The 22,201-nt window shown below is 43.3% G+C and overlaps 2 protein-coding genes and 1 long non-coding RNA gene across 4 annotated transcripts; all 3 read right to left on the bottom strand.

The window, feature by feature from the left end:
- Positions 1-3,024: 3,024 nt before the first annotated feature.
- On the bottom strand, positions 3,025-4,625 carry LOC117146837. The gene is made up of 3 exons (XR_004459824.1): positions 4,400-4,625; positions 4,314-4,345; positions 3,025-4,230 (listed from the first exon to the last, which is right to left on the bottom strand). It is a non-coding gene; the product is annotated as an uncharacterized LOC117146837 (long non-coding RNA).
- A 6,420-nt stretch (positions 4,626-11,045) lies between these two features.
- On the bottom strand, positions 11,046-16,767 carry LOC117142467 (protein tiptop). 2 transcript variants are annotated; one of them, XM_033306477.1, is made up of 3 exons: positions 16,611-16,767; positions 13,628-16,077; positions 11,046-13,366 (listed from the first exon to the last, which is right to left on the bottom strand). In XM_033306477.1, the coding sequence occupies exons 1-3, from the start codon at positions 16,664-16,666 to the stop codon at positions 12,807-12,809; spliced, it is 3,066 nt and encodes a 1,021-aa protein (XP_033162368.1). In that variant the 5' UTR covers positions 16,667-16,767; the 3' UTR covers positions 11,046-12,806. The 2 variants fall into 2 exon arrangements, with proteins under 2 accessions (XP_033162368.1, XP_033162376.1); XM_033306485.1 differs by lacking the exon at positions 16,611-16,767 and adding an exon at positions 16,463-16,574.
- Positions 16,768-19,093: 2,326 nt separating this feature from the next.
- LOC117150897 (P protein) lies at positions 19,094-21,255 on the bottom strand. Its single transcript, XM_033318038.1, has one exon. It carries the CDS (start codon positions 21,253-21,255, stop codon positions 19,204-19,206), a length of 2,052 nt encoding a protein of 683 aa, XP_033173929.1. The 3' UTR covers positions 19,094-19,203.
- Positions 21,256-22,201: the final 946 nt, after the last annotated feature.

The raw sequence follows: 22,201 nt of genomic DNA, 5'->3' as shown, positions 1-22,201 counted from the left end.
TTGAAGACGGACACAAAAGCAATTAAAGCAATGTAATTACTATTACTCCTATCAACGGACGAATCGATATAGCTATTTCCGTCCGTCCCCTCACACACTAAACGATATTTATTTTTATTTATATAGATGGAGTAGTTTAGAAAACGAACTAATCACTATACGATATACTTTTCAAGAATCTATTAACGTTTTTGAAGCATGAAGAGCCTTCTTCGGTATATATCAGAATATCCGTGGTTCGTAGACCATAGAGTTTTCTAGTAAAGCATACCGGAAGAAGAAAGCGTTTTCGACCACATAAAAAACTCGACTATAGCATTCTCTGTTTTCTTGTTTCGTGTTTGAAAAGACTCGAATTGGTTCCCTTAAATGCAAGCAGAAAACACGTAGTCTCGTCTTCCGCTCTTTAGAAAAATACATTTATGCTTACTGTCTGGCTGTTTAATGTATAATGAATAATGTCTTTGAAAACCATTTGGATGTTGCGTACGATTACGATGCGGGCCGATAGTGATCCAGCTTGAATTGCACGAATTGATGCATTTTTGGTATTTTCAGTGTGTTTGGCTGGTGCACGGATTACGTTTCATCAAAGAGGATGCAAAAAGATCTGATCTGCCGAGGATGGGTCCATTTTATTCCGAAACTTCCGGAGCCACGCTACGTTACGTGTTGGTAAATCTTTTTTTCGTTGCGCCCGGCCGCTACCTTCAAACTGATTTATGCCCCTTGATGGACGACAGGATTGGGCAACGGACGATGGGCAAGGATGCAACGAGTGCAACCGAACGGGCACCGCGCAGAAGGAAAAAACGCCAGTGAAATTGAGGGCGAATAAAAATTTATGCATTTTCATTGATATGCAAAGCGCTGTTGCAGGCGAAGATGAAGAAGAGAGGAGAGAACTTGTGTGTGCGCTTCCGTTTCCGCTGCACTGCCATGGCAGCTAGAGGGGCGGGGGCTTTGGTTCTCTGGTGAAGGGGTGGATGCCAAAAGCGGGGTGGTCGTGCGTAGGTCGACATGTTTGGCGTATTGTCGAATTGCATAATATGCACTTTTTCATCGGCCATCCGCCAAAAATTTACAGCCCTACACACATCGATTTATTGCCTGACAATTGTCCCGAATCCTCCAACACTACAACAATGGGAATGCCATCGTCGATGCCCATCGTCCTACGGATTTGTGTCCACGTCCGTGTCCCAGCCTTGGTTGCGTTCTGGCACCGTGCGGAGCTATGAGTGGTATACGCTGTTGGCGACCGATTAAATGTGATTTTCCACTGCAATTCGCGAGGTTTTTTCATGGTGGATTCCATCAGCGGATTTCAATAAAATTTTGGGAGACATCCTTAGTACGTCAAACTGGGATCGCGATATGTGCGTATCCATCCAATGAGTCAAATTCATGTGAAAAATAACTTTTTTAATATTGACAAGCATGAAAAATGTGAAAGCAATAATCGTAAATTGTTATGACCAGCAATGGAAAATGCAGTAGCAAGGGAACAACTATAACAAGAGCAACATTTAATTTGCAGAAAATGACACAATACAAAGTAGTCACACTTATAAGTTTTACCACAATTCTGGTAGTATTATTATTGTTTAGAGTTTAGAACTCGAGGCAAATCGACAGATATGCCAGAAAAATGATGATGAGAAAAATGACTTCGCGTTCTCACTTCCAATAGCTGGGCTGATAGTCGGGGAACTTGAAATCCCTTGCAGGATAATTACCTGCATATAATTAAGCAATTTGCGGCATATGCGGCAATGTAAAGTCCGATCGCCATTTCCGCATCTCCATTAATCGTTTCCAAAAGTCTTCTTTCTATAAGTCGGAACAGCCTGGATCGGACTAATATACTATAAAGCTTGTAAGGAAAAAAAGAACAAGTTCATTGATCGTAGTTCATACCACACATACGACAGCTCTATGTAAGCAAAAAAAGAATTCTTTTAAGCGAATCAACGAAAATACAAAAGTAATATGTAATATGTAATACGTATCTTTGTTTCAGATAAATACATATAGTTCGATATACTCCCATCCTGTTGCAGAAGCAAGTTGAAAACAGAGCTTTGGCTCCGACTTGGCCGCTTTTGAAATCCCGACAGGAGAATGCATTCCAGAGGTCTTGCTGGCAAAATTCCTTGTGTTCAAATATTTGAAGCTGCCTCAGCCGTAGGGAAAAATGGAGGAGCTCACGAGCTGGAGGTCTTGTTGTGCAGTGCGAGTAGTTTGGTGGAGATGCGGCCGCGTTCTAGGACACATCATCATCGTAAATCATGGTGGGTCTTTCTGCTTTCTCTGGTCGTCTCGCGGGGCGATGGCTCGCACATTTTCGGTTTTAGCGGACGATGGTCGAGTCTAAACATAAAAATAAATAAAAAGCCAGGCTGACAGCGGCTTGCGCAGGACCGCTTCAATTCGTACTGTTTTCCTTCCACTATTTGAGTGTTGCACAAAAATGCGCGTCGGATTGGTGGAGAATGTCGGTTGCAGTCAAGAGATGTTACTCTGAAATTCGCAAGGATGCGCTGGAGAGGCGCAGCAAAAGGATTTCATAAAAATTGCGCAATTTAAAATGTCACAACATAAATTCTGTTTGCGTTTCTGTGTGCAAGCATGCAACCCAGCTAACGCTAGGCGAAGAGCAATAAGTATTAAATTTTGTTAGAAGGACCTCTCGCAACCCGGAGTCTGCGAAGTGTCCTTTGACGCCGGCCAACCAACAGGGCGGAGTGGTCTTGGCGCTGACTGGCTGTCGAGCGAGTGAATGTAATGGCAACCCAGGAAACAAAAGAAAACAAAGTGCTCACACACCCACAGAACCCCCAAACGAATGGCGAAGCTTCCTCTTCCGAACGAGGAGGGATCCTCCTGCGAGAGGTGGATGCGCTTAGGGGACCTGCCTCCAGCTCACTTCCAACTCGTCAGTGGCATCATCGCAGGTCCTTCTTTGTTGTCGCTGCGATTTCTATTGCTCCTGTTGGTCAGACATTGTGTTTTACTCTCAATGTTGTCCTTATCGTAAGTTTTCGTTTGTCTTCTGGCTTATCATACCCATATCATCATATATATAGTTTAAGGGAATACCAGGGCCGTTGAAGAGTGTTTAAGGGTCAAAGGAAAGCGATTTGGATTCTTATGAGTAAATTGTAGATCAGGATCCAAAGATCTCGGCCACAATTATTTTCTTTGTTGGCAGTATTTTTCGATATACGAACTTTATAACATTTGGGAGGAGTATAGTGATATATAGTGATTTTTTCAAGGCGATCAGTCCTATCTTGTGTTTTTATCATGCCAAGCTAGGAGATTTTCTATTTTAAATGCATTACAACTTTTAAAAATTCTGTATATTTTAGCTGTTTTCATTTTTACAGTGTACAAAATTGCTCGTCAGTGGCATAAATCAGAGGACAGTGTTGGTGAGTGTCCCTCCTAGAAGAGAGTGGTTGGGGGCAGGTTTTTGAGTGTGCAGAAGACCTGAAGCAACGCCCATTGTGCAACACTTTCGTTTTTTGCAGCTGCCTCTCAGGTCTCTGCTTTTCGAGGTCCTTTCTTTTTTCCATACTCGCCACTCGACGTTCCCACCGTGTTTTGTTTGTTTTTAATTTTTTGGTGATTGTGAGAGTGCAGCTTCCTCAAAAAGTGTGTGTCTGTGAAAAGCAATCCCAATCCTTTCTGTATGCGAATGTCCTGCTATTCTAGCGTCAACTTCACATTCAAAGTCGGAGTTGTCCTTCTGTAGCCCATAACTATTTTTGCTTCTGGTTGGACATAATCGCGTCTGCATTATTGGTTGATGTTTGTTGCCGGTACTTTGCATGGAGCGAAGCATAAAACCCACCAGGATCTATGCCACGCCTTTCCGAATCCTTTGGGCTTGCTCCACGTTTATCGTCTGTGTTTTTCAAGGTGTGTTGGAGACATAAATATTTTGTTTGTTCATCCTTCCCCGGTGCTCTGGCACTTTTCTTTTCTCTCGTTCAGTCCCCACCCTGTTGTTATCCTTTTTGCAGATTATGTGTGTTTTGTTGCCTGACAGGGATCAGCATAAAATGTAGCAAGCTGAGCTTTTTTTAAGTCCCTGGTAATTGTAGGGTGTAAATGGTATACTGGGATTCATATTTCAAAACACAAAATTGGTATATTCATAGATACAATGACGGTAGCATCAGAAATTGGGGGTAACGTTTCGTTGCACTGCTCTATTAAATTCTATTATCAAGAAGGATTTAATAAAATTACATTGAGTTTTGTTAAATGTTCCTGCGCAGAGTAAGTCGACTAAGAGTACATACATACTTAAGATCGGCCCGGACTTCTGGCAAAACTACAGCCGTATGAAAAAAAGTATAAGTACACCTTATAAGGACATTTTACTTACTGGTAACTTTTTCCGTCCAGCAATCAAAACATGACTTTATACCCCAATTTCATCCCCTGTGACTCCTTGCTGTTGTCTGAAAGGTGTTTGGTATATGTTTAGGTATGGAAATTGTACTGGACGCTTGGGTACGTGTATGTCCGGTAAAAACGGGTTAAGTGTTCTGGCGAATTTGTAATTAGAAATTGTCGCCTGGCGCATTTCCCTCCGCTTGCTTGTTTTGTGCCGCAGTTTGTTTGCTTGTAGGTTTAGAATTTTCGCTTACAGCAGGCATTTAATATTTCATATAGCTTGATTTGTTTTTATTTCCAAATATGTTCGTTATTGTTTACAGTTTGTCCGAAATTTACTTATTATGGAGAGGTAATTCTTTAAATCACTTATGACACTTTAAGGTAAAAGAAAAAATTAATATAAACTTTTTCTGCTAAGTATCTTTTCTCGGATAGTCAAAGGGCTTGATTATAGCGTTGTTCTGACTTTATTATACCACTTCACTAGTTACGAAGTCCCTTTCCGCCGCGCTCTTATTAGTTAAGTAACGGGTATCTGATAGTCAAGGTGCTCGACTAACCTTTCTATCTTGACGAAATCATTTTTCATGTTTTTACTGCATTTAAAGTCGCATGTGTGCATTTGATTTCGATAGTAGTAGACGTTGCCTCTTGGCTGCACATCAAAAGCGTAGCTGACATGACCAGGATCTGTTAGTAATGGGCGTGGCTGGGCTGGTTCAAGAGCTTGCTCCGGTGTTCCCAACACTCCATGTAATGTATTGCGCAAACCACCGTGCGGGTCCGCATCTTGCCCCCTGCTCCTAGGAGTGTGACTGCATCTTGAGGCGTCCTTGCGGCGACATCGCCATCATCCCCAGCATCATCGTCATCATCTGGGCGCAGACACCCTGAAGGGGGCTCTGATCTATGGACTCTGGCGGTGGAAACCTATTCGGGTTCGACTTGCTGGCTGGCTGTCGTTCTCTTCCGCTCTTCCACACTACTCTCCGGGCGAATTTTCTTCTGGGAAAGAGGTCCTACAGCTTGCAATTTATGTGCATCCCACATGGAGCCTGCGAGCCGGCTGTTGGGGCTGTTCCTCAGTGTCGCGTCTCTGAATTTTTCTAGTTCCAATTTTTTGCCCTCCTTTTTGTTTTGTTCCTGTATTTATGGATTTTCATTGGCGCAGCAGCTCTTTGCGAGCCAGGGGGAGAGGGAGCGCCGTGTCAAAACGCAAATGATTTATTGAACTGACAGCCAGCAGTGAATTTTGTCGAGTCAAGTCGCAGGACAACGATGCGGCGTCGTCGTTGAGGAAAAGGACGAGCCAACCTTCAAGCACCTCCCTGCGCCTTTTTCACTAGCCTAACATTTCGCATTACATTGGGAAGACGGCGTGGGTATATAACAAAATGCTTTGATATGGTATGGTATGCTTATAGCAAGACAACATTTGTACTTTTTATACCCGTTACTCGTAAATAAAAGGGTATACTAGATTCGTTAAAAAGTATGTAACAGGTTTCCGACCATATAGAGTATATATGTATATTCTTGATCGGGGGCAATAGACGAGGCGAACGGGTAATGACCGCCTATCCGTATGAATGACTTGATCTCAGGAACTACAGGTGAATTTTTAAATGTTTTCTCATTTTATTTCCCAGTATCTATCGATATCCAAGACAACATTTTACATTTTGCGTTCGCCTTCACACTAGCTGAGTAACGGGTATCCAATAGTCGGGTACTCGACTATAGCATTCTCTCTTGTTCATTTTTACATGTATCGGCCAAAAAAGGAAACACTTAACACCGCTCTAGAATGCTAGAAAACAATATTTCGTAAGTGCAGACCTCCGAGTGAAAGCATAAAGTCACATTTCGCCCTATTATTTGATTTTAGAATTGACGGAAATTATCAAATCGAATCGGTCCGTGTCGATTTCGAAACATTTTTCGGTGTAATATTCCCCCTGCATCCTCTGTTGCATGTTCTAGTTTTGCCGCCATTTCTTGTTTCGATGTTGTACCCGTCTCGCTTTTTGCTGCATGAGGGTGGAGTTTTCGCTCAACTCAACTGAAAACCGAACTGAACTCAACTGAGGCCCTGGCGCAAGAAATGGCACCGATGCGAAATGAAGTTTTGATTTAGTTCAAAATTTTTATCAAAAGAAACGCGTTTCTGCTGCTGCTGTGGCTTTTCTCCTGCTCCTGCCCCTCTTTCCCTTCTGGGTTTCCCTTGCAGTTTTTCTAATAAATCACAGCATGGGTTGTCTCCTGATATGGGCGGACCTTTTGGGCGTAATGGTATTTTGATTTATGTCTTAACCAAGCATAATGCAAAAGTTCTCAAGCTCAACTACCACGCATCCGTGAAGACCACCTATAACATAAAATAAAGTAAGCTGATGCTTATTGCCCGACTGCGCGTAAGTAATACGAATGGCGTTGACACCCTGGCAGTTCTTCATCAGCAAATATTAAAATGAGCGTACTTTGAAGTACACATTGTATCAAAACCGAGAAGCACGCTGTGCGAATTTGATTTTCGGTTGATCGACTTACGTCACGGTGCCATGAAAGTTAGACCATCATTTTCTATAACTTATAAAATAAAACTCAGACTTTGAAGGACTTGAAGGTGTATATATATACATATATATAGGCAGAAAATTATTGAACCAAATTATTAGAAAGTGTGCTGTGCAGGGATTACTATCCTGAATGATATATATATCCGCTCGAGAGGCATATGGACAGGCACCGACCTACATACTTGTAGGTACATACATGTACGTGAAAGCATGTGTTATGATACTAAATAATTGCTAATAAATTAAGATGCTATAACCCACCATGAGTTACCACTCAGCTGAAAGTATTAAAACCAATCCCTCCATATCATATATTCGACTTGGCTTAAACTTATCCTGTGAGCATTGCTCGGCATATCATCATCACCATTCCCAAGTTGAATAATTACAAAATGGAAATAACTGAAACAGACCTTCTACGTCTCCCTCTGACGCAAAAATGACGAGGTTCTCAGTTCCTCTTAGACATACCTACATATACTTAATGCAGACAGCTTTCAGGAACGCCCACCCACCACCAGATCCAGGAATGGAATCAGATCCACGCGACGAATGCCAGTGCCATCGTCATGGCGATGAGGATGAGGAAGCCGGGACTAGAAGCCAGAAGCCAGAAGCCAGAAGCCCGGCAAAGACTAATGAGACTGCCACAGGACGCAGGACAAGCGCCTGCAGTGCAAAAGTTTAGCAAAAGTGTCAGAAAATGTGAATGCGATTGTGGGGGTGGTGGGTGGTGTTTGGCGTGGGGTGGAGCGGGTAATGTGCCGAGGTAAACGGCAGCAAACGAGATGAATGATATCCAGACGAATGATGCATGAGTCGCTTTGGGGGCGGGTGGCGTTGGGTGGGTGGCCGGTCGGTTGGAAATCCGAAGCTTCATTCGCTAGGGTTTATGTGCTCCCTAGTGGAGGTGCGGGTGCGGGTGGTGAGCGGATGGCGTGGTGCGGGGTGCGGAAGACACTGCCTTGTAAACCAGACGCAGGCGTGGACGCAGCAGCGAATGAGAATGCGAATGCACACAAACATACACGATTATATACACTCAGCTGGTAAGAGGAAACATATCCAGCTCGAATCTTGTCTGCAATAAATCAAATTTTATTACACTTTTCTTTATGCATGCCACAGGATATATGGCAAGCGTATGGCTCACTGATGGGCACACAGAGACCCAGGGCACAGCGAACTGAGATTTTCGCAGGCTCATTTAGTGGTGCTTTTGCTCCGGCGGGTAGACTTGGGGTTGGGCCGAATTATCACACGGATTGACATCGTAGCAACGCGCCGCAAGAGGTTTACGCCATTTGGGTCACGAATGATCGAATTGGGGTACATATGTACAAGATAAATGCAGTTTTAAATGGAATTGTTTAAACTTATTAAACAATTACGACCTCAAAGTTAAATATGAGGCCTGACATCTCCTACGGCACCTTTAGATTTAGATCACCACGTTTACGGCGGTATCTATCCAGTTTTTATTATTTTTTTTTTATTTATTTATTTTTTCCATTTTTATATTTTATTTTTCCAGTTATCAAAGAATACACTTTTTAACGAATGTATTTCTAATGAATGTCTAAGCTTGGAAAATGGAAAGGAAACGCAATAGTCGAGTGCGCAAGTATCAGATAGCCATTTGAAGGATGAGCTGCTCAATCAGCAAGTAGACTTCATTGGAGATTGTATTCAAGTTCCGCGTAACATCACAACAGTATATATACATATATGAAGAATTGTGTTTTTATTAAAAAAAACATTTATAGGGAGTTGCCTTTATTGGGAATTGAATACTAAATATCGATGTTTACACGGCGTTTTATGCATATGAATAATTCAGTGGTGACAATGAATATAATGACACCCCCCCCCCCCCCCCCCCCCCCCTTTTTAAATATACGAAATAAATCTCATAGTTTTACATGTAAATATAAAATCATTAAGTCCCTTCTTAAAAAATATTATGTACATTTTTAGGACTAACCATTTAAAATATAAGCAACCTTTAAATCGCTCTAAATCGATAAGACTTAATTTTAAAACTGCAGTAAAGTGTATCTAACTAGTCACCTATTTCATTATCCTATCATTCATTATCCACTATTAATATTTTCGCACATTGGCTTCAACCGTGTTTCTAAAATTTTGGGTACATAAATTACATAAGTAAATCTACTTGTCTATCGCCTTAGGACTTAGGAATTAACTTTGGCCACTCACCTTGGCATTCCCGCGCCTGCCTCTAAATGCGCCACCCACTTTAGCCGCCCACTTAGACATAGAGACAGTTTCAATGTCGGCAGTTTTGTTGGCTTATCAAAGAGCAAAAAAGTAAACCGTTATTCATGACACTTTTCAGAATTTATGTGTTTGTATCTCATTAAGCGGAGCAGAAGCAACGAGTGGAGCAGTGGCTGCTTGGAGGTGGGAGGTCAACCCTAAGGTGTCCTGTGCGTAACTTTCGAAGGCAAGTAAAAAAAATTCTTGGGGGCAGGCCCTTCGAGAAGAACGTTCAGTCAATGCAACCAACCTGAATACTGTGGAGGGCCAGGAAAGTTGCGTGAAACATTTTACAAAATGTATCTCTTAGCACAGGTGAGGCAACCAGCACATGTCGCCCTACCCCCTATCACATAGGTGTACACAGCTTAATTTAATTTAATTTAATCTAATCAAATTTAATTTAGATTAATTTAATTTAATTTACTGTAATTTAATTTACTTTAATTTAATTTAATTTAATTTAATTTAATTTAATTTAATTTAATTTACTTTAATTTAATTTAATTTACTTTAATTTAATTTAATTTAATTTAATTTACTTTAATTTAATTAAATTTAATTTAATTTAATTTAATATAATTTTATTTAATTTAATTTAATTTAATTTACTTTAATTTAATTTACTTTAATTTAATTTAATTTACTTTAATTTAATTTAATTTAATGTACTTTAATTTAATTTAATTTAATATAATTTAATTTAATTTAATTTACTTTAATTTAATTTACTTTAATTTAATTTACTTTAATTTAATTTAATTTACTTTAATTTATTTTAATTTAATTTAATTTAATTTAATTTAATTTAATTTACTTAATTTAATTTAATTAATTTTTTTATTACACCATAATTATTGAGTAAAAATAAATCCTTCGGCAATTAACATTTCCGAGGAGATTTGTGCCGACCTCAGTTATGGCCGAAAAAGATGGCAATAGGATAGTGGAAGGAGAGGGTTAGGAATTTTGGTATGAAGCTGGTATCGGGATGTGGATGTCCTTGTCCCAATCCTTTCTTGCCCATAAATCAGCGAATCGCGTTCACATTTCCCACATGTTCTTGTTCCTGGGAAGTCACTTCCCCTTCCACCAATTTACCACACCGCCGAGTTAGGACGGCCGTGTAGGCCATAATTCAGGTATCACATATTAGTTTACAATGTGAAATGTCAGGTTTTCGGGTGGCGTCGTGACACAATTAAATGAAACTTAAACTGACCCATTTATTTTGATTGGCAAGGAACTCAAACTGAGCTTGAGAACAGAGCGTGATATTGGCCAAATTATTTGCTGTGATATATGTATATATATTGAACTGGTATATAGAATATATTTATACAATACAAAAATTGCCGAGGTCATTAGCTCTTTAATCTGGTTCTTTCTGGTTAACTTTGCTATATTTCGTTGTTGTATGAGGATGTTTTACTTCAAAGGCCTTCTATGGGTTGCATTCGGTGTATGTATGTAATGTATTATAGCTACAAATAAAGATTAAACATTCCGAGTTTACGGCAGAATGGATGAGCTTATTCCGGTCGAAAACCCCTTAGCCACAAATATACCTTTGTTGTTTGGATACTTATCTACTTACAACACTTACAACAATGCTTAGAAGAAACTTGTATTTAATAGTCGCGACACTTGACTGCCGCGTTACCATTCTGATTTTCTAGGCATCAATAATATGGCAAACAAATCGACTAAATTTCTTTATAGCAGGCGTTCTGAAAAGAATGTCACCCACAAGCCCACAAAAAACATATTCAATTGGAGAGTCAAACGTACAACTTTTTATTGAACTCCTTATTTGCTCTTCCTACTTGGTAAGTTACCATTGAGCTGCATTTCGTGCACTGATTTAAAACCAGGAAATTAGATCGTTGGAAAAATGCGTTTTAATTCTATTCTGAATTCTGCCTTTATTGCGTTTATATAACTAAAGTGAGTAATACGGGGGGCGGGTGGAAGGTGTTGCAGGAAATACAACGGGTGTTGTGGTGCGTGGGATGGGGAAGCAGGTGGCTTTGTTTAAAAATAATATCACAAAAACTGAAATACAATTCGTATACATAGTTAGTAACCATTATTCCCCATATATCATAGATATAAATCATCCTGACGAAAGAGGCGGTAAAAGTGATTGTTTGGACAATATGGTTCACATTTTGCATAGATTGCCCTTTTCTTAGGTTTAACTCTTAGGTTATATACTCAAAGTTCTTAGTAATTGTTGAGACTCGAACTGCTAATATACATTGGTTTTATATAGTTTAATATGTGTATGAATATATCGTTTTAAAATTGTTTCCGTATACATGCGTTGCTGTGGCTTTATATTGATGTAGATATCATTATTCTTTAGACTTATGGAAGGAAAGTGCCATTGGCTAGTATTTACATTTAATCAATGCATTTCATCGTTTGGGCTACACATGCATCGCAACCATTAACTGGTTCTATCATTAAGGTTATTGTTTAAGTGTAAGGATTTACGTATACTGCGTTGCGTTTGTTTTGTTATTGCTTAGAATAACCAATTTAGCTGGTTAGGTTTCTTTCTAGATTTAAACAGTGTTGATTTTTGGCACCCTTTTCCTTTTCATTCATTGTGACAAGGAGTAGCGGATAAATAAATAAGTAATGGCTGGCTTGTTCCCTGAGTGCACTCAAATCCGAATTCAATTGCACTCGAAAACGAACCAAATTTTTGCCACTCAGTAGGAGTACTCACTCTCTTGCTCTTTACACACCCACTGCGCTATGCCTGTCTCTCTCGCCGCCATCCAATTCCACTTTGACGAACTCGTGTTGTCGCCTTTCGTCACTCCGCCACTATGGCCGTCCCTGTCCGACTCGCTTTGATGGACAGCCGCTCGTCAAAGTGGTGGTAATTGAATTTCCAGCTTGCTAGTCCTCTCTCGCTCGCGCCTTAGACTGCGGCTGTCCGATTGGGAAAGAATAAGCAGCAGACCAGCATCGCCGTGACGTCACTGACGAAGGGGAACAACTACTCGAGAGAGCGTATTGGTCTGGGGAAATTTCCTGTTAAATTCAGCAAAAGTAGGGGAAATCTTGTTGGGTGTACAGCGGCAAAGAGAGAGACAGTGAGAACTTTGATATTTGGAGAAAGAGCGGACGAAAGAGCGGACGAAAGAGCGAGAGCTGTGCAGATCAGAATCATGATCAGAAATCAATGCAGTTTTTTAAAAATTTGCAAACGGATTGCTAAAGTTTGATTAACAGACATTAACGAAAGTAGCCTCGTTTTTTTTAATTTGAACCATCAACTAGGATGGTTATTCAGTTTAATGTATTTTGGGCTGTTGTTTGAAAGATTTTGGCTTCGTAAAGCAAACAATTTAAATGTAGCCTAAGTCCAAAGGATAAATTCTGAATATTAAATACAGCTTACGTGTCTGCAATCTGTGACCCAATTTGTTAATTCCCTTTAAGCACTTTTGCTAATAGATTTTTCTACTGTTTTACGGATGACATCTCTTCTCTAAAAGTTCTCCGTTCTCCAGCAGTTTAGGCGTTTTTAGAGGATAGCTGTTTGGCCAGCTCCGCGTATTTGAGGAACTTTGACTGCGGACTCTCGTCATAGGGGCTAATGGTTGGCGAGGGAGGGGGCTGCTGAGATCCTGTCGCCGGACTCCTGGAAGCTGATCTCCTGGGGGAGGCCAAGGGCATCGACTTGGGGCTCTGAACAGCGGGGGACTTGAGCCTGGGCGAGTCCTCGCCTGCGTCTTTCACAAAGTGCACCTTGGAGAGATGGTGGCGGTAGGCGCCCTTCGATGCAAAAGGGGTATCACAGTAGGAGCACTTAATGATAGACGAATCGCCGCCGGAGCCACCATTACTTGCACTCAGAACGGCCTCGTTGCAGGCCCAGCTGAAGGCCACCAGGTCGTTACCGTTCGCTGAGGGAAGTGTTGCTGATGCTGTGGAGGATCCGGAGGAGGACGCGCTGCGGAGGCCAGTGCTTGGGGGATCCGCTGTCTCGCACAGTTTCTGCAGCGCAGCTAGGGGATGGGCCTTTGGCTTCTGGGCGGAGGCGCTACTGCTGCTGTTGTTGTTAAAGCAGTGTCCTGGAAAAATGATTAGTTCAGTATTGTTAACCAATGTAATATCAGCAGTCAGTGATATGTTTACTAATGAATCAATTCACTGAGTCATTATTTATTTTATCTCCTTTATTTTTAATACATAACTAATAAGTAATAATATTTGCATGCATAGATTACAAGGTTCTGAGCCAATCGATTTTCTGACAATGGACTAATACCTCGTCTCTAGTTAAGCCTTACGCTTTCAAACAATTTTTGTATATATTGAGTATTTTCTCTTACCCGAGTGGTTGTTGCCGCTGTTTTCCACTCCACTGAGCTGATCGAACATGGAGTTCAAGGCCAGAAGACTGCCATTATCTGGTGGAGATCTTTCGGTCTGCGGAGCAGGTGATTTGCTTACAGACCGAGGACTATCCCGGCTTGCTTCCATGCTGAACTCCTTTTTCACTTGGATCTGCTGCCGAGGACTGCAGCCCTCCCGATCGCAACCCACCAAGGGTTCCGCAGCAGCCTCTGGTGGCTCAGCTTTGATGGTTGGTGGTTGGGGTGGCGGCGGAGCAGGAGTATCTGGACTTCTGCGGGGGGTGGCCTGCTGTCTGTCTGGGGTGTAAGATGATTCCACCCTACTGGCTGAGCTCGATTCGCTGGCACTGCGGTCTCTCGAGGCGAAGGAGGATCGGAGCAGGTGCATCGCCTGGGCATCCATAAGAGGCTTGGTGTAGTCACTGCTGTCCTCAATTCCCAAACGCTTTAGGATGCTGGCTCCAAGCGGAGTTCCAGCGTCGGAATAGCCACCAAGTGTCATGGTTCTGCTAGTTCTCGATTCGAAGCTCTTCTCTATAAGTTGCTCCAGGGCATTTAGGACTGATGGTGGCTTTTCAGCGCCTTGTCCTAGACTAGGACTTGGCAGGCGATCTACTCCTGCCTTAGATCGACGGGGAGGGATTGGAATACTCTCGCCTAGGCACTTTCGAATGTGCTCTACAAACAACGCAGTTTCTATCTTACTGCCACACTTTTCACACGTAATTTTGGTGGCAGCAGCAAAGTCCCTCAGGGGCTTTAGCGCTGAGTCCAGACTGGAATTCGAGCCAGAACGCTCGAGCTCAAGAAGCTTCCTAACCGGCAAAGACTTCTTGCGTTTCTCGTTGCGAATTTGCCTTCCCCTTTTCAGATTGCCAGTGCCGGCAGCTGGAGGAGATGCTGAAGGAGCCGGTGACTCCTTGTAATGCGATTTTTGCGCCATGTGGGTGCTTAACTCCTTTAGGCTGCCGAAGGCCTGATCACAAACTTTACACGTGAGCACTGCACTCACTGATGGAGCTGTGCAACTCGGCGAAGGGGGAGCAGCGGTGGACGTAGACGGAACTCCAGGGTTTGTCGGCCTCTCCCGTTCATCGCCAGACTTCCAGGAAATGATCTGCTCCTGCGAGATGATATTCGTGTAGTGCTGCGTCTCCTGCATGTGACTGGTCATCTCGGCCAGAGACCGGAAGCTTTGTCCGCACCACATGCACTTAAGTATCTGGCGGGTTTGCTCCGCACCCTTTCCGAGCCAAACATCCTGACCCCTCACCAATTTCCTGGGAAGGGGCATAGTTTCCTTAATAAGCATATTTAACTCTGATTTCGAGGAGTTTGAAGAGCTGGAGGTGGAGCTACTGCTGCTGGAACAGGCCGAGTTGGAAGCTGAAGTGGCCAACCTTGTGGGAGGAGGAGCAGTCGGAGTGCCCACTCCTCCGGTTGGTAACGGCGAGGGTATCTGCACACCGCAATGCTGAGTCTCCTTCATGTGGGCAGTTAAGTTAGCCAGAGTTGAAAAGCTCTGCTTGCACCACACACACTTAAACACATCCTTTGCTGTATCAGCACCTTTGTTCAGCCAATGAGACTGCCACGCGCTGTGCCGGCCACCGGAATTGGAACTCGCTCCCGCAGGCACTCCAGCTCCTAGAGATGATGTAGCGCCTGAGTTTCGACCAGCTGTTGGGGGTGTTTCCAATCGGCTTATCTCAGTCATCTTCTCCAACGCTTTGCTGGCCTCACTGGGTGCCAACTTAGAATATCCCAATCCGCCCGTTTTGGCCGCTACAGCTGCCAAGTATGGGTTGATGGGGGGCATCCAGCTGCCAGGTGGTAGAGGTGACTTGTAATCTGCGGATATACTTCTTGGAATCTTCCTGGCAGGCGGAGAAACGGATTCTTGCCTTATCCCTGTGCTTACAGATAGATCTAAAGGACCATTATCGCACTGGACATCGTGATCGGGCTCCTGTTCCTGGTCCTGTTCCTGATCATCTTCCTGATCGTCGTCTCCGTGGCTCGCAGGCCGCTTTCTGCTAAAATCGAGGGCCGGTGACTCCACCTCCCCTTCCACCACTGCCTGCTGCGTTGCATGTTGGACCAGTGAAGCTGCTGCCGCCAAGGGATTCGTTAGTAGGAGGTGATTTTGTTGGGCAGCGGCTAGGTAAGCGGCCATGGCGGCGGATTGGGGCGGTAGCAGGGCAACTGCAGCTGCAGGAGGAAGGGTCGCCGTCAGGGGAAGTCCCACAGAGTTTGGGGAGACGGTTGCTCCAGTGGGCGTGAGAGTGGGCGTTGCAGCTGGGGTCAGACGATCGCTCGCCGAACAATGCGACTCATTCGATGGACATCGGACATCGCCCGTTCCAGCTCCCGCTCCAGCTGATGTGTTGGACTCCCGAGACTGACATCGCGGACTAGTTAACTCACTAAAATAAAAATTCGAAGATGGTGGAAGTTATGATCGAGTCACAATGACATGCAAACAAAATGGTTTATTTTTTTCTATTTAAAATTGCGTACTTTAAAGTCTTTAGATGTCGGACATCAAAACAGCAGTGCTCCTGTCTATTTGGTAGCACTCGGAATAAGCCTGTACTATATGGGCCTTGAAAACAAGCATTCCAATGTGGAGCAGAAGAACTATATTATATTGACTAATTAATTAATTTTGTAGTCTATTGTAAATGGAGTAAACTTAATCGGCGAGAAGTTGGAATCACAACAAACTTTTAAGCAGGGTGAACAAACTCGAATTAAAATGCCGCCTGCGTTGTTTTAGTTATATCTTTCGTTTATGACCAACCAACTAACTTTATGCAGCTTTTGTATTTCATGCTCGCTGTCGACAAAATAGTCGAAATAAAGCACTGCGTCTCCGAACGGAACTGGTGAACCTCCTCGGGAAACCCCGTATCGAATCGCTATTGGCGTGGAACAGCAAATCGGAGGAAGCGCTCACCTTGCACTCAGCGCCTGGCGATAGATTTCCAGCATGACGGCCTCGTGCAGCATCATTTTGTGGGAAACTGGGTATCCGGGCTCGCTCTCCAAAGGTTTGATGACTGGACTGCCTGGCGATACTTCCGAATTTCGTCCACCTGGTCATCTATGGTGGCGGATTCGTTTCACTGCGGCCAAGTACGAACGGAGCTCTGATTTTATTTTCGTTCACTGAATAAATTCCTCGGCGAGCATACGTGTGTTTGTGTGACAGTTTCGTGTTGAACTTCTATCAAAAACACACACGTCAAATAAATCAAATGTCACAATGGTTCGTGGGCCGAAGAGGGGCGGGCGGAGACTGGGGAGCGGAGGACCACGACGATTCGATGACGAACGGGTGTATGTGAGCGTGCGTTTGTGGGTTGCAGACGTATTTTATTGCTGTTGCGGTCAAACTGCCGCCAATTTCACTTCCTTCAGCTTCCTCTTCTCACTTTGCACACACAACAGCTGTGCGTGTGCCGTGGGTGCTCGGCAGGGCTATTAATTTAGTGATTTATTGATGGCTTTCGACGATAATTTCGTTTATTTATTCGCCTACACTTGGATTTTCGAGGTCTGTTAATTCCGTGAACACTATTTTCTGCACTCGTAATTTAGTCGTAGGTCGAGCGATGTACCGTTACTGCTGCACCACCCACCGTTCAAAGGCGACATGATTTCGAACTTGCCGCTGAGAAAGCCGTTAGATGAGTCTCCAGCTCGGCCGAGGTCGAAACTAAAACACTCGACTGAAATATCTTTTTGACAATCGGAACGTTGAGAGCTGACAGCGGGCAGCGAGAGCGACAGCAGAAGAGAGAACATCTGAGTTGAGCGAGAGAAAGAGACAGTTTCCCCATTGAAATGATATATGAAAGAGAGGATATGAGATGGGGCGAGAGTGCCGTTCGCTCTCACGCTCCAACCGACGCATGCGCACCTCTGCCGTGCACCTTTGTTTTGATTTATGGAGGCGGCTCTCGCTTACGCTTACCTCTCCTGCACTGTGAGCAGAGGGATTGCAGAGAGAGCGAGTGAGAGACAGCGGCGTGTGACAGGTGTTTGTGTGTGGGGAGGGGCCGGTCTGACCCGTGTGTGAGCGCTAAGGGGCCCCCGCATTTGTGCATGTATTGCAGCTGGTCAAATGGTGACTGCTCTGCCGACGTTGACGTCGCTGCCGCTTAAATCAAGGTTATTTATTGAAATTGAAAATGAAGCAATGCGTCAGAGAGAATGAGAGAGAGAGAGAGAGAGAGAAAGGAGGTTTGTTAAAGTTAAAGAGTTTCCATTTGCAGCACTTGAAAAGCGTTCATTTTTGCGCAGTTTTTTCCTATAATGGTTTGCTTGCTCCTGCCTTCGTGTGGCCATCTACTGCTGGCATAGTCACTTGGGGAACAATTGTTGCATGCACATCGCTAAAGGATACCTGCAAGCTCAGGGGGAGGTTTGAGGTCTCTGAAATAATCTTGAGCTATGCACCTTTGTCCCGCCTTTTAAGTTGCTCCCGCTTTTCCTACACTGTTATTATTTTCCAATACTTCTGCGCAGACGGCCATTACGCACCTTTATTAGTTTTACGGTTCGTCTTCGGTGTTTCACACTCGTTAAAAAGAACAGTATAGCCGCTTACAGAATTTATTTATATATAAATAAAATTTTTATTTCATTAGTGTTATAATCCCAATTATTTAAAACTAAATAAAAGAGAATGCTATAGTCGGGTTTTCCGGCTATCAGATACCCATTACTCAGCTAGTGGAAACGCGAAATTTTATAATATTTCTGGTATACCGATAGACATTGGGGAATAAAATAAGAAACAACTTAAAAATTTTTCAAAAGGGTGGGCGTTAAAGTGATGGGCGGCTTAAAGGCGTTAGAAGATGTGTGTGGATGTTAGAGTGGGCGTGGCAACGTGGGTCAACAAACTTGTCTATAGAATCTGTGTGCTTAATCTCTACCTCTCTAGCTTTTAAAGTTCCTGATATCTTTGGGCGGTCAGATGGACGGACAGGGCCAACAAACTGCCAAAAACTGCAACGCCCACAAAGAATGTTGAACTATTCGTCCGCACTCCCACTAGCTAATGGGTATCTATGAGTAGGGGAACTCGACTTTGGCGATCTCTCGCTAATTTTTTATATTAATAAATGGTATATGATATATGTTTATATTTATATGTTTATATAATTTAGTAAGCTTTCTTATTGTTCGGGTTTCTAGCTATAAATTAAAAAAAAATCCCTAAATTAAGAAAAACAACTCCGTATTTTTAGAAACCTGTAACTTAGGAATATGTAAGTGTACTTCGATTTTAGAATTGTTTTGACGTTAGTTTTGGAGAATGTGGTTGTTATGAGTGAGTCGAAATTACCATGACTTTCGTTTGCACTTCTGTCTGTCCGTGTGGATATAAGTTCTATTCTTTTATTTTTTTATTTTTGTTTATTTAACTTGATCGTTACTACTCCACTCCGAAGCCTACATACCTTAGAACGCTGTCACACCCAACATTTTTAAAAATGTTTCGATTTAATTATTTTCATATTTCTCTAACGAACCAAATGTCAGTTCCAACTTAGAGCTGAGTGTGCTATTAAAAGGTATCCCGAACCAATTACCATTGTCACCAGCATTAGTGGAAATCCGATGGCGAAAAAGTGCCAGAAAGATATCTTATAGCCATGCTGTAGGGCGATCAGCGCAATAATCTCATTAGAAACGGCTCCAAATAAAGACCCATTTCCCCCAAAACAGGCTCCAAAAGTCAAGGCCCAAAACATCGGTGTCAGGGGGATGTCATCGTTGCTGGCCATCTCGATGCTGAACCTAAGCATAAATATTGTAACAGCGGCGTTGTCGATAAAGATTGTAAGTAGGGCGGTTGTCCAAAGAAGCACCATGGTGGTTACCGCAATCTGGTTCTGTGGTTCCAAACTTCTAAGAAATCCAACCGTTCTCTCCCCGAGCCATTCAAAAAATCCCAACTGATCCACGGCCTCAGACAAAACAAAAAGGGCGGCTATGAATAGGAGGATTGTCCACTGGATTATGCCGAGTGTGGCGTTCAGGTCGTTTTTGTCGTCCAGGATAATGAGCAAGAAGGCGGCTAGCAAAGTTACCCAGCCCAAGGAAGCCCCGTCTGCTACTTTGGGTATCGAGTGGAGGATCATGCAGAGGAAGGCGAAGATGAGGGCTATGCAGCACCTAACCAGCAGCGGCTTATCGAGAATCCGACTGCTTGCCTCCAACTCAGCCAAAGTTTCTGGATAGCCTTCTACAGGCCTTAACCAGTACTTGCCTGGCAAGCTACCCTTGAGGAGAGCTATGCGATCTAGGGTTTCCTGGCTGGGCGGTTTTTTTCCTCTGGCTCTCTCCTCCATAAGGTCCAGCTGATTTTGATCTAGGACAAATATGCTTTTTCTGTGGGTCACGTAAATTATACCAAAGACCACGAACATCGCGGCCAGCACACCTGGCATCATGTGTATTATAAAGTGGACAAAGTCAACTCCTTCTGAAACCGCCACCGGACTTGTCGTTACGATCGCATTGGGTGGATTTCCCAAAGGCGTTAATGCACCGCCCATATCTGCGAATATAGCCATTACGACCAGAACGTAGCTGGTTCGCAGGGACATCTCCTCGCACAGACGGATAGTTATTGGGGTGAGTGACATAGCCATGATATCGCTGTTCAGGAAAGCGGACAAAAAGGCGGTCAGCATGCTCAGAAAAAAAATCAGCGGCCACGGTCGACCCCTGGAAATCCTGTAGGTCCAAACGACCAGGAAATCGAAGACACCCGTTGTCGCCATAATATCCACAATGGTCATTAGCCCGAAGAGCAACATCAGAGGCTCGAAGTTAACAAAGGATACTATCGCATGCATGCTGGGCCGGTGCTCCAGGATAGCGAGAATCGCGACGGCTGTGGTAGCTATAATGAGTGCAGCAAAGGTGTGATCTATTACGTCGAAGATGATCAGCATATAGAGTCCAAGGATCAAGAGCCCTGCATAAACGAGGCACATATCGGTGACCATCGGATTTGTGTCTATAACAACGTGCAGGGATATCGGAGAATTCCGTTTACTCTCCAGCGAGATAACTGCTTGACTGTCTGCCCCTCCCGTTCTCTTGACCATGAAGTTTTTCCACACTTTCGCGTATGCCGTGTCATCATTGCTTATGCCAATGCTCCACACCTCGGTCCGGCGGTAAGTCACATTTAAATCGGAGCTCCGCCATTCCAAACGCAAGTCCACGCCGTCAGCTCCATTACTCTGTACTGGTCCATGTAGTGTGACTTTGAGTGCCTTGTTGGGCGGCTCGACTTTCGTCATGGCAGTTTTATTGGGCATCACGGTGATCATAGTGCTACGTGTCGACTGCTCGGCTGCGAAAACAAACACTATGAATGCACAGCCCAACCATAACAGCAACAGGATGCACATCTTGACAATATGAATAATTTTCACATGGCGGCCAGAAGACTGTTGTCCGTCATCTTGCCGCCGGATATCTGATCTGGTTTGGCGTACGTTAGGCCACGCCTGGAAACGGCTGCCGCCCAAGCGCTGCGAGTTTATAACCAAAAGATTACTTAGAATTTTCATTTGAATTATAAGTAGAACACGACTGAGTTCCGGAGAATACTCACTCGCATGATACATGTATGTAGTTTTTTTCTAGCCGTGCGGTGGGTTAAAAATATTGCATAGAATTGTACAAGAAAGACAATCTTTAAAGAGGCCCCTTGCGGCCGCCATTTAATTAACTTAAAATCGAATTCAAAAGAGCAACCGGGAAGACAAAGGTGGATTACGACGTGTACTACCATCCACTGTGATTAAATCGTTTTATGATCGAAAATAACGAAGGTGGATTTTTATTTTGGAAAGCAGTATCCATTTAGGCTTATATACAGAAAAAAGGAGTAATTCGTTCTATAACATAATCCTTTTTTTTGTGATACAATGTTAAAAAAAGTGTAGTAGTCTAATAAGTTTATTTTTGTTAGAGTAAGCGGGTATAGTAGACTCGTTAAAAAGAAAGTAGCAATTAGACTAGCAGCCTAAGACACAATTAACTGCCATTTCAGATGCAACTCAGAACCAGTTTTCTTCTATTTTCACTGAACATGCCCTTCTCAGTTCATTCAAAAGCCATGTCCTGCCTACATAGGAATGGCCGGCCGTCAATCAGGTTTGTGCAACGCAACCTGTGGAAGCTGCCAATTCCCTGCCGCAAATGTCATGTATCGCGCCTCTTTTCTATTGCAGCAATGGTTGGTATTGTTTTTGTTGTTTAGGCAGTGGTTAACGTCACAAAACGAATTGACACGCGATTTTTTATCTCACTTTGCACACCCACACACTCGTGGCCAACTGTCAAAAAATACAGATTGAAAAAAATCCCGACACATTTTTCTCGGTGACGGATGCGGCCAGACGACAATCACAATGGCAGCTGCGTTTTCAGAATGACATTATAATGCAGGCACACGTCCTTTCCTAAGCAATGTGAAACCACGTTTTTAAAATCATAAAAATAAAAAATATT

Source organism: Drosophila mauritiana, chromosome 2L, assembly GCF_004382145.1.
Source record: "Drosophila mauritiana strain mau12 chromosome 2L, ASM438214v1, whole genome shotgun sequence".
Lineage (NCBI taxonomy): Eukaryota > Metazoa > Arthropoda > Insecta > Diptera > Drosophilidae > Drosophila > Drosophila mauritiana.
Note: the sequence above shows the minus strand (reverse complement) of the source record. Positions and strands in the feature narration are given on the sequence as shown.